Here is a 12945-nt window from a genome sequence, read left to right on the forward strand (position 1 = left end):
TGATATATTTCAATCATTTATATAATGAATACTGTATTATGTAAAGGTAGGCATTGAGTTACAATGGGGTTAGGTTCTTGTATGCATGTCAGAATCGATTTTAAAGTAAATTGGTTTGCAATTCAGTCTACAGTACAGTTAATAACGTACGGTGCTGCTGATAGGGCAAGGTGATGTTGCCTGAGTGATGAGAGAGCTCTCCAAGATGGCGCATTACCGAGTAACTCAGTGGTCAACTGTCATACGGTGTGTAGTCTTAGCATCAGCCCACCCAGACCCACTTCCAGGGGTACGGTTGTAAGTATGAGTGGTCGTATGTCGAGCAGGTTGTAAGTCAGATGGTACTTGTACTTACCATTAAAAAGAGCTTACATCTTTGCACCAGTCAGGTGAGGCTGGTATTCAGTGAAGAATGCCTGGCTGACCCAGCTGTACTGTCTATTTCACCTATTCTCCACCAAGTGAGTACCGATTGTTTTAGTTCTTGTCAGAATTCTTCTTGACAACCCAATGAGATAAGGGGAGGCTGGACAGGTTCTACTTTGACAGTAAGTGTCCAAATAATAAATTTCATTAAGAATTTACATTATTTGATGAATCTTACCTACTGCCAAAAACTGCCAGAACATCTACTCAGCACACCAAAGATTTCTTATATGGAACCCAAAACATTCTTACTTGGTCTGGGATCCTTCCTGGATTGTCATGCTGCCAGTGGGTGGATCCCTGACAGGAAGTAAGACTTGTGTATGGCATGGCTGGAGTAACCTAACAGAGAGCTCCACCTCTTCAGAGATGCTGATAATGAAGCCCTGTGCCTGGGTCTAATAAGCCTAACAAATGACAGTCCAAAACTAAAAGGAATACCTACAGATATAAAGGTACACACTTATACATGTAATGTATCATGTTCCAAAAAACTTAAAACTCAGATTTTAACAAGAAAGAAAAAGAGTAGAAAAGGCAGCACTTTCATTTGGTTAAGAAAATACTGTACCCACTGCAACTAACAGACTAAGGGCTTTAAAATTCTTGAATGCAATCTCTATATTTCTAAAGTAATGAGAGGCAAAAATGGAACTACCTGTACATCTCCACTGAGCCACAATAACTATGTTCTCTAAAGATAAATTCTACAAAAAACTAAATGATGTACCCACGGCTCATACATTAGAATGTTGACCTTAAGCAAAAATAAAAAGTTGGGGTAAAGCTTCTTGTGAGCTAACTTAACCAAAAAAAGTAAAAAGGGCATAACATTCTAGACATATGACTGTTTCGATCTTCCACCCCAAAAAAAATCATTAACAAAACCTCTAGTAGGCTTTCAATCCAAGTACACTCTAACTGCCCTTACACAGGATAAAAGTGCCTCCTCCTCCTTACCCAACGAAAAGGTCCAGTTAGGTACAGTACCAAGCCTGAGAAAGGATTTTGCTTTAAAATCGTTCTCAGTTCTTAACAAGGGCTGGAACCAAAGAATAGCATCTTCACTGCAGAAGACAGCAATCCACGAAAAAGCTTGTAATTCACTTACTCTTCAGTTTCAGTGCTACAAAGGAAAGAAGGTCCTAGGCCAAGTGCTTTAAAGTGCCATTTCTGAAGGCTCAAACAGCTCTACAGACAAAAATTTTAAGCCCATAGCCCAGTTCCAAGTAAGAGGTTGACACACTGTTCTAGGCGTCTCGATCTAGAAAGAGCTAAAGACCTCTCTGAGGTCTGCATTATTAGGAATGTCCAATTGAGCATTATATAAAACATAAGAAAGCATTGATCTATATCCTCTAATAGCTGGGACAACAGCTTTTTACACTAAGGAAATGAAAGAATTTATGGTAATTAAGTTGTCTATAGATGTACGAGTGCAGGAAACTCCTCAAGATCCACGCTGGGAGTGATAGATAATCCACTGCCTTTCATATAACTTAATGGGCCAGTCTCTTTAGACTTTAGTCTTCAACATAGACTACCAACACTCTCTACAAAAGCCTTATGCTTGCAAGAGACACCTGATAAAATCAACATGGTTGTCTGAAGAATGTGGAGGTTTTGATGAAATTTCATGGCAAGCAGTCGTTTGAGATCTTTCCTGAAAGGAAGGGGTTAATGGCAATTTATGGCTAGAGGAAATAGATCCAAAAAATTCCTTCTAAGGTCACCACAGAACAAGTAGGGGCACTCAACTTCCTGGATTTTCTTACGACTGCAAAAGAAGTTAAGGCATAAGTACAGTATCCATAACTCACCAGTCTTGCAGAAAAGCACCTTACCGAAGCCTGAGGACCCTGGAAGGAGAGGCAGAGAGCGACAAACGCACGTCCACAGTCTACGACAGCTGAAAGCAAATTGGAATGTTTACATCCGGGCAGGCGGTACTCCCACCTCCCGGACGGTAGTTAACTGCCTAACCACCTTGTTCAAAAGTTCAATGGCTGTCTCCAGCCTACGCTGAAGGTAATTCCTAACGTAAAGGACCGACAGTTTGTATATCATGTCGGAACAAACTTATTATCATTCATTTGCAGTGCTCAAGTTAGGCTAGGTGGGGGTTTAGGCCTAGGTAAAAACCTGGTATCCTAGGTTAGATTGGGTGAGTGGGTCCAAGAGGGGCAAAGCTCCCAACTAGTTAAGTACCAAGCCCCTAGGTTAGGTTATGTAGGTGATCTATGGGGGTACAGGCCCCCATACCCCAAACTAGGTAAGGCTATGGCCCCCAAGGTCAGGTGAGGTGGGGAAGTCTAGGGCTAAGTAAAGATGTGCCCTAGTAGGTAGGTAGGGGAACTGGGGGTATGTAAGGACCCAGAATCCCATGTTAGGTTATGTGGGGGGGGGGGTCTATTGTATGTTAGGTAAAGACTTGGCCCCCTAGGTTAGACTAAATGGTGGTCTGGAGCTAGGCAAGGGCACAGCATCTTATGTTAGGTTTAGGTAAGGTCATGGGGAGCCATGGCCCTTGGCTAGGTAAGGACCCCACCCCCTTAGTTAGGTTAGGTTAAATCCATTCTTATATTTCACTTATTTTGTTTTTCCTCCCCCCAAAAAGTCTGCTTTCCCACTGTGATCCCCAAATTGTAAGATATAAGTGTGAGATCCATTATTTTTAAAAGCACTATACTCATTTGCTAATGAAACAAATATCAGAAGCATTCAAAACACATGAGAACACAGGAAAAACATATTGTCAGGTCCAAATGTGATTATGGTTTAAAGTAAACATTCAACATAAAAAGACAGAAATTTCAACTTGGAAGTCAGCAAAATTACAGCATGATCACACACTATCAACACATACCCCATCAGACCAAGCAAGTGGAGTACATGTGGAGGGAGCAGGGAGAGGGAGGGAGAAGATTCTATAGTTTCAAAGGAGTATCCCTTCCCAACAATACCGGCAAAAACCTTTGCCGTCCTCCTCTTCTTCACAAATCTTTTCCAATACAAAGATTACCTCAAAAACTCCTCACACTGCAGGTCCTACCCCCTAAAAAAGGAACGCTAATGGTGGGGAAAGGTTAGGGAGAGGTAGGTCTGATTACGCTGTATTCCCTCTGACCTACTGCAGTTAAGGGATAGCCTAGGCCAGACTATAAGATCCCTCCATCTACAATGGCTCTAGTGATCAACATTAGAGATGTTATCAGCTCTAGCGATCAACATTAGCAATGTTATCAGCTCTAGTGATCAACATTAGTGATGTTATCCAAACATTCAAAGCCAAAATAGCTAGCCTAGTTTCATCTCAGCAGTCACCAGGAGTGTAGAAAAACGTTCTCACTGGATGGTGGCTGAAAAGTGTTTGGTGACATAACGTAAGAGGAGATGTCCCCCATTCACCCTCCTACCACCATATTATAACTAGCCTACCTTATTAACAAGTTTTAATGACTATGACTGTTCATGCTGTGGAATACTCCTACATGCTCAGGTTTGCATCTTCCATGGGAACAACATAGTCTTATAAGATGAACTGTAATCCATTTTGGTTTATTTTTTAAGGCATTTTCAGGCTGTTTCAGTTTTTTTAGTGAACCACTGGGTGGGGAGTCCACCAACCTAGGTTAGGCTGGGTAAGCTAAGGCATAGGTAAAATTGTAGACTAGCCGGCTGAGATATTTACCATCTTTTGCTGAGGCCTACGTTTGTTTATGCTTTTATATTGCTTTTACATTAATCGCCAAGGGGCTGGTACCAAACATGGAGTTCACTTTGCACAAACTGGAAGTTGCTGAGCTAGAAGGCCGTGGTAGTAGTCTAGTCTACAATTCTACCCTAATTATAAGCATGAATCACACACTTTTCCTTCTGCTTTTCGTGGGGTAAATAGGTTAGGCTAGGCCTACATGTTGGACAATTTCAGTCAGTCCAATTTTGTTAGGCTTATTTTTGGATAACACCCCTACCCTATATAACCAGTTTCCAACCTGGCTCTCCCCATTAGTTAAGCAGGCTGTAAGGGAATTGGGAACAAGATAGCGGCCGGTTTGTACCAACAAAAGCGTCCGAAATGCATGAAACACGACAGGCTAAGCTATAGCCTACGGAGTTGGGGAAATTTGATGCGCTTGCGGAAGCCTACGGTTCATATGTTTGGACAGGAACTGAAGTTACATAGTATTACCGCATTTACAAATCCAAGCCGCGTACAACCTCGCATTCTGAGTCCAAGGCCAAAATAGGCCACCTAGCATTTTTTGGCCCCCACCGAATCATAAGGTAGCCTTAGCTAACAGTCCAGGCTACCTACCAGAAGTCCTACAATCACTAGTCTATGACTCAACTCGAGACCACAGTTCCTTTATTTGAAGGCCGATTAGCACAAAACAAAAATTATACTATCTTCCTTACCTTCATATCGCAAGAATGCCTTCCTAAACGAAATGAAAGTTACAATATAACAAACTCCACCGTCATACACTGGAAACGGGTCGTTTCGTCTCTACTGTAGAGAACTCAGTGACAACAACAAAGTAAATGTCTACCTTGCGTAGTCGAAATCATTGGGTCAGAAAGCACGACCCTTGTCGGTTATATTCCACCTTTTGGAAGAAGAACGTGCCTTAGGACGGGACAATTGGTTTGGTTTATGAAAAGTTATTCCATAATCATGACAATATACAGCCAAAATGTCACCAAATATCCTTCACATTTTAATATTTGATCGAAAATTAGTGTCCTTTTTCAGTATTCCATTTCTTTCTATAAATATCATTTGTAATGTTTTGAGGAAAAAAGTGCGGAAAATATCTCGTACTTTAAATCTAACACCCTGTTTGTCAATGGTGAAATTTAGGGATATTCCTCTGTTTCAGTGCCCTTTTACTTGTAATCGGGGCCTAGATTGCCCATGAAAAAAATAAGCACGTGTTAAGGGAAGGAGACACCACAGTTTTTTTTTCCAGACACGGATTTTTAACATTAAACCTTCATAAACTAAGGCATTAAAAAAGATTCAATAGACACGAGTTGTGCATATAACAGGAAAATTAATATAATTTCCCTTCTATATCATAGTTGGGAAATGTACGAAAATTTTACCCATTTGCAAATAAATAAAAATAATAATAACACAGGAAAGAGAACAGAACTGTGAATGCAAAACTACTCAACAACAACAACCACAGGATAAAAAAAATCTCTAACATCCTAACTTTCTAATATCAATATAAGACTGATACAAATATACACGATGAAGCAAAAGGATTAGCCTGCGTACACAATATTTACTGCTGTTAAACTAAAATGCGTTTTCTTTGATGTAGGAATATACGTTTTCTTTAACGCATCGTGTCAAGCATGATTATGTAAATGAACGTTTCGAAGACGCTACATCACTGGGCAGGATTTTAATAAAATGATATGGAGTGGATATCCTATATAAGCAGATGATGTTATTCTTATACGTAAGCTCATTTCCTTAAACAAGAAAGGTAATATTGCTCAACCTGAGGATAATCCATATACCGTGATCAAGCTCCGGCAAGTTCAGCTAAAGGGCAGATTAGTCACCTTGTACGACATAACAGCAGAGCCACTGGCTTTTAGAAGAGAATTTATCCGAGAGTTTAAGAACCTTCCTTCCATAAAAAAAAAAGAAATAAGCACAAGGGTACTATTATACAATAAAACGTTCGACCATCATCCTCGTCTTTGCATTAAGAGTTTCATAACGGTAGCCTACCAGTAACGTCATTATTTAACAGTGTCGGTTATTTTGTTAAAAACACAGCCTCTTATGTTAAAACTGTAAGTTATTTTTTATCGACAAACGAGGGTAAGAACTTCAAGTAATTAACGTTTATCTTTGTATTGTTTTAAATAACACCTTAGACAAACGTGACGTAAACTGTAATGAAGATTACCCAGTATACCTCAAACGTTCAATAATTGAAAAGAAATTTGTCCTCCTGTAATCTGTATTTATGTACAATAGAGCTAAATATTAAACTTTGTTTATTTCCTCATTTTACTTTTAGAGGTTTCAATTTTCTCGAAATTTCTTGAAATTTTTAGCAGGCTGTTAAGGTGCCAAATTCTGAAATGCAATATACCGATATTTTTGCAAAAAATCTATCACTTCACCTAGTAGGTTACATCAATTCCCGACTGAGTGTCATTCCACGTATTGCACTGAATACTTCCTTGAACCTTATTCACCAAGAGAAGAATAATAGATTTCGTGAGTAGCCTATTTGTACACCAAGTGTATACATACATGTATGTATATGTATGTATATGTGTGTATATATATATATATATATATATATATATATATATATATATATATATATATATATATATATATATATATATATATATATATATATATATATATATATATATATATATATTACATATTATATATACTTGAAGTATTAATCTTTTATTCATGTACACAGGCAACAGGTGAGTTTAAACTCACCATTTGCCAAATGAAGAGACGGCACAGCGTCTTCCTTTAATAACCGCTTATTGTTATAGGGCTTATACGTATCTTGGTTCAACAGCGGCTGATGATAGAAATTTCGATGTAGAAATAATACAGTGTGCAGGCTGGATGGAAAAATTGGAGAAAGGTGTCAGGTGTCTTGTGCGACCGCAGAATCAACATAAAGGGTTAAAGGAAGAGTGTGTAAGGCAATAGCTTGACTAGCTTTTATGTATGGAGCAGAAACATGGCCGGTAAAGAGAGTGCAAGAGAAGAAATTGGATGCCGGTAGAGATGAAAATGCTCAGGTGGATGTGTGGAGTAACAAAAATGGACAGGCTAAAAAATGAAAGAATACGATGAACTACTAAAGTCGTAGAACTATATAAAAAAAAAGACACAGGAAAGATGACTGCAATGGTATGGCAATGTGATGAGAAGGGATGAGACATATGTAGGGAGGAGAGTGATGCTGATGGAGGTGCCTGGTGGGAGAGCAAGAGGAAGACCGAAGCGAAGGTGGATGGATGTAATTAGAGAAGACCTGAGAGACAAACAATTGTCCGAGGACGATGTGTTTGATCGAGCCAGGTGGAGGAAAGCTGTCAGAAACATCGACCCCACATAGAAGTGGGAAAACATACAGAGAAGAAGAAAAAGATTGTTACGGCTTTCAATATTCAGCTGCCGTGACTTCATTTCATCTATATGATCTTAGACTTTGAAATAAACACAACAGGAATGACTGAATCTACACGACGACATGTATTCAGCCACGTATCTTGGTACTGTTTCCCCCTTTAATTCTAAAATACTTTTCCTAAAGTTTTTTGTCTTAAACTTGGTGTTCGTACAACCATACACTGCACAATTATTCGGCATGGCTATAAAAAGTTCCTTAACGATGTATCTTGAATTCCAGCGCTCACACACACACACGTGGAAGCGAGGAACTACATGATTAATGTACAAATGTACAAAGAATTACGGGCTGCTCTAGGAGCAAGATCCCGTGCTGGTACAAGGCCAGATAAATCTGAAACAACAACAATAAAGAATCAGTCTCACTTCTGACCTTTCTTGAACTTTATATTGGTGACACCGGGAAGCGACAGGTAGGTCGATTTTGGCCCAGCCATTAATGGACTATAACTACGGCCGCAGCCTACCATCAGAGAGCCTTTAACAGACTAAACACGGTGTCAAGTTCAGGCCTCTGATAGCTCCTTCCCTGGCAGAAACCGTGCCATTAACGGACTAAATACGGCGTACCCGACAAAGGGAATGTTTTGGCACTACAATCAGCACCATTAACGGACTCAACACGGTGCATTTTCCCACGTTTTGGCGTGTGAGCAGTAAAGATGGCAGAAGATGAAATTCAATGCTAATGCATGAGCATCATCTGTATGCCTCTCTCACCGACATAAGCAGATGCGGTCAAACTCCCTCAGTTTTCGCACGAGAACATGGCGAGCATAACAGACAATGCAAGCAAATCCGACATCACCATGGCGGCGCTCCCGGTAGAGGTGTTCAACAGGATCTCCCCCAGCTCGACGCGCATGCAGACGAAGTCACATACTCGGCATTAAAAGATAAACTAATCAAGACCTACTCAATGCCCTTGACAGAAAGAGCACAGCGCGCACTCGACCTGGTATCCCAGCCCCTTGGAGAAGCATCACCCAGAGAGGCCTTCTCTCCAGCTGGATCAGCCGCTTCGGAGTGCCCGACAGCATCACCACGGACAGGGGCCCTGCCTTCCTCTCAGAACTCTGGGTCCCCTGGCACGTCTCCCTGCCCTGATGGGCATGAAGCAGCACAGCACAACGGCGTACAACCCTGCAGCGAATGGCATGATCGAGAGAGCCCACAGCTCTCTTGAGGCAGCTCCCATGGCACGCTGCACCGATGAGAACTGGAATGCACAGCTCCCCTGGGTCCTCTTGGGTCTTCGCACAGCACCTAAAGCAGATGGTGACGCCTCCCGGCCAAAAAAATCTACGGGGAAACATTGGTCGTGCCTGGAGAATTCTTCCCACCATCAGCTGGGGGCGCAGATACGCCCCTCCCAAGGTTGAGGGAACTCTCACGGAAGTTCACTCCCTGCCGTAGGACCTTCACCGACAGGACCAGAAGATACAACCCACCCACCTTAGACTCCTGCACCTACGTCTTCGTCAGGGCGGATGCTCATCGGCCGCCCTTAACAAGGCCCTACAACCAGAGGTCCCGCCCACACCCCGCCCGCAGTTCTCAAGAAGTAGGGGCCCATTCCAGTTGCCGCAGCGCCTCCGCGATTGACGTGTCATCCAATAATTTCTCACATAATTATTGTCTTAGGGGGGAGTATTGTAAGGGCGTCAAACTGCCTCTCCGTTCCTTGTGTTTCACTCTACATTTGTACATTTATCATATCGTATTTGTCACTTGTTACTGTTTCAGATTCTTTATGTATCTCATTATATGTATCATTCTACGGCCTATTCGCCGATATATATATCTGCCTTGTACATGTTCTGTAATGCTCTGTATATGTCATTTTATGTCTTTCAACAAACAGTTCTGTATGGACACAGCAGGGGCTGCAGGTTGCCCGCTACCTTTCCGTCCGCTTTACGCATTATAAGTACCTGTTGTGAACAATAAAGAATCAGTCTCACTTCTGACCTTTCTTGAACCTCACACTGGCAAAGCTAATGCCTACTTAAACAGGGTAGGGAACTCTAGTGCTGTGTAAAAACTATTATGTTATTGCCAGATAAAAGAACTATGAAAAAAGTGGACGATCTTTGGTGCAGGGCAAAAATAAAAAAAACAAATTAATGTCTGCGGAGTAAAAATTCATAATTCTTTCATATAAAAATTAAAAGAGGGGAATTCTGGTGTTAAAAACCAAAAATTAATGCCTAAATAATTAAATAATTTCAAATCTGATATAAGTAAAAGCCATGAATTTAATGTCAGCATAAAAATACATGTAATATGAATAGAGAGTAACTAACAGTGCTGTGTAAGATTCCGTATGGCATGGTGTAAAACTGCAAATTAGTGCTTTCATTAAAAGATGAAAAAAGATGATAACTTCTTGCATATTTTAGAAACCAGTACGTAACTAAATAATATATATATATATATATATATATATATATATATATATATATATATATATATATATATATATATATATATATATATATATATATGTGTGTGTGTGTGTGTGTGTGTGTGACAAAATGAAAAAGTGGGGAAACTTGTAAGAGCCCCGACGCTGTCTCTTCCAAACACGTGTGTGTTCGTGTGTTCGTCGATCGTCATCATCGGAGTCGACAGGACAAAACAGGAGCGTCTCGTTTTCTTTCTCTACAGGAACGCGATTTTTCAACCATACAATATTTCAGTCTTTCTCCTAAGCATTGTTGTCTTAACGTATGTACAATCACCACTACTTGCATTGCCATGCAAGCATTCTAATCATGTACTCATAATGTTCCAACGAATCTTCTGTATCAAACTGTGTGTATGTTTCTGTTTAAAAGACGCCAAAAGGTCTCTCCATTTCACATTTATTATGCTATTGCATTGTATCCATTAATCTGTCTTGAATCTCATGCAATTGGCCATATGTAGAATTTCCTGACCCTTATACTGATGTATGTTTCATCACCATATGTTAATCATGTCTCTTGATATCGCCATCTGTTTGTCTGCCGACAAACACAGATGTCTGAACCTTTTATGTCCGTTTTACCTGTCTGTGTGTAGACGCTACATTACCGCTCGCACGCGTCAATAACATCTTCCAAGATTCTGTACATTTATCTCAGTAAGGAACAACCAATAAACCAGTTAACACCCAGCCAGTATGTCGCTCATAACACAGTCCTTACACTGGTGACCCCGGAGTGACTCGAAGGACCCGGCCGACCCAAGAGACAGCGTCGGGGCTCTTACAAACTTCTGGAAAAATAAATACGATACAAATAAAAATATTACTTTCTCTGGTTCAGTGTAATAAATCAGTAAATTAATGTTTGCATGAAGAAAAGAAATAAACTGTTTAAAAAGTGGGCAAATTATAATACAGCGTCAAATCTTGTAAGTTTATGGCTACCTAAAAGAATAAGATAAAAATGAGGGCAACCACCAGCTTGGTGCAATAATCTATAATTTAATTTTCATCGCCTTATACTGAGTAGTTGATTTAATTTTCATCGCCTTATGCTGAATAGTTGATTTAATTTTCATCGCCTTATGCTGAGTAGTTGGTTGCCTTGATACATCTTCTCCAGCTGAAAAAATAGGGGTATCTTCCTGCCCCTCACCAGATATGAAGAATAAACTACTGTATCTGAAGCATACACTTGAGAGTGGAGGAAACAGGCTCCTACAAGAGATACTGTAGACCCACATGAAAATAAGAAAACACACTGGATTCTACAAATAAAAGAATACCTGAAAGAGTTAAACTTCAGCAAAATTTAATCAATTAAGGGGAAACAGTTAAAGAGATTATAAATGTTCAGGACAAAAGACCTGACTAAGCGAAATGCTGCAGCCAAAAGGCAAAACGCATTATCTCCAAAATCCTTGTTTTGTTCCTACTTGTGTCAGTGCTGTATACTTTTGCATATCTGCAAATTGACATTTCAACTCTTGATTTATGCCATAAGATTTCCAAAAATCCTGTATAAAATTGCAAAATTAATGATAATATCTGCTAAAATGTGTACATGATGCACTCTGCCTTGTAATTGGTGGACATAATGCATTCTGCCTTGTAATCCTGTAAAGTCTCCGCTCAACGCGTTCTCTGTAGAGAACATCCCGTTTTCGGCGGTGCCTTCACATCGACCTAAGGTCGATCGGAATATATAAATTTATATTTATCATCAAAATTGTAAATGGTATATATGTTGTCTTTCTAAACAATCATGCTTTATGTACAAGTAACGAGTTATTTATGTTATGTGTCAGACATTATTGATCACTATGTTTTCTGTATGAACCTGTCCTGTTTTTGTAAGAAATTAGTTTGACCTCAGATCACCTGTAAATCTTTGTACCAGCGGTCTCTGCGAATTACCCAGACGTCCGCATCCCGATTTATAAGCAGCTCGCTTTCATCAATAAAAAAAAACCAACCTACCCATCTCACAGACTCATCATCAGCATAGAGTTACGGGCTGCTCTAGGAGCAAGAGCCCGTGCTGGCACAAGGCCAGCTAAATCTAAAACAACAACAACAACATCAATAAAGAATCAACCAGCAGTCCTTGTCTTCCTGCTCATTATTTCGCACTCTCACAAAGTTGGGGTTGGAGAGGAGGTTTCGGTTGCGGATGAGGTTAGGGTTGGGGTTGGTGGGGGGTTAGTATTTTTTTAAAATAAGCAATTGCTTTAAATAGATGTATTTTTTCTATCCAGAAAAAAATACTAAGGGCTATGGAGATAATGTGTTTTACCTTCTAAATTCTATACTTTTTTTGTTAATATACATTCTACCGAATATTTTAATAATTAAAATATTCGGTAGAATGTATATTAACAAAAAAAATATAGAATTTAGAAGGTAAAACACATTATCTCCAAAGCCCTTAGTATTTTTTCTGGATAGAAAAAATACATCTATTTAAAGCAATTGTTTATTTTAAAAAAATACTAACCCCCTTAACCCCAACCATAACCTCATCCCCAACCCAAACCTCCTCTCCAACCGCAACTTTCCAACCAACTCTGTAGCCCTTGCCTTTGCCTTAATTCACTGCAAGCTTCCCGTGTAGTAACGATCATATTCTTGTGTGCAACTTAAAAAATAATAAACGTTTCGTTGCCCAGGACTGGAAATACATGTTCATTCCTCAAAATTAGCGATTAACTGAACTGATAATGCGTACAATCAGACAGATTCTAACAGAGTCTGACATGTGATGACACGTTATAACTTGTTTTAATGCACTCTGCCAGGTAGATTGCATCATTTGTATCATATTCGTTTCATGGCATAAAGCATCAAT

At 39.8% G+C, this 12945-nt stretch overlaps 1 protein-coding gene across 2 annotated transcripts in view; it reads right to left on the reverse strand.

Moving 5' to 3' along the window:
* The window catches only part of LOC136828649 (pre-mRNA-splicing factor 38B-like), a 138659-nt gene that overhangs the window by 60747 nt on the left and 64967 nt on the right, over positions 1-12945 (reverse strand). Inside the window, exon 1 of one of the 2 annotated variants that reach the window (XM_067086693.1) lies at positions 4846-5018. The exons of the other annotated variant lie outside the window; for it this stretch is intronic. Coding sequence (XP_066942794.1) covers positions 4846-4851 — 6 coding nt within the window. The 5' untranslated portion in view covers positions 4852-5018. Of the gene's footprint in view, positions 1-4845; positions 5019-12945 lie in introns of those variants that run through there. 2 annotated transcript variants of the gene reach the window in all.

Source organism: Macrobrachium rosenbergii, chromosome 43 (assembly GCF_040412425.1).
Source record: "Macrobrachium rosenbergii isolate ZJJX-2024 chromosome 43, ASM4041242v1, whole genome shotgun sequence".
NCBI lineage: Eukaryota > Metazoa > Arthropoda > Malacostraca > Decapoda > Palaemonidae > Macrobrachium > Macrobrachium rosenbergii.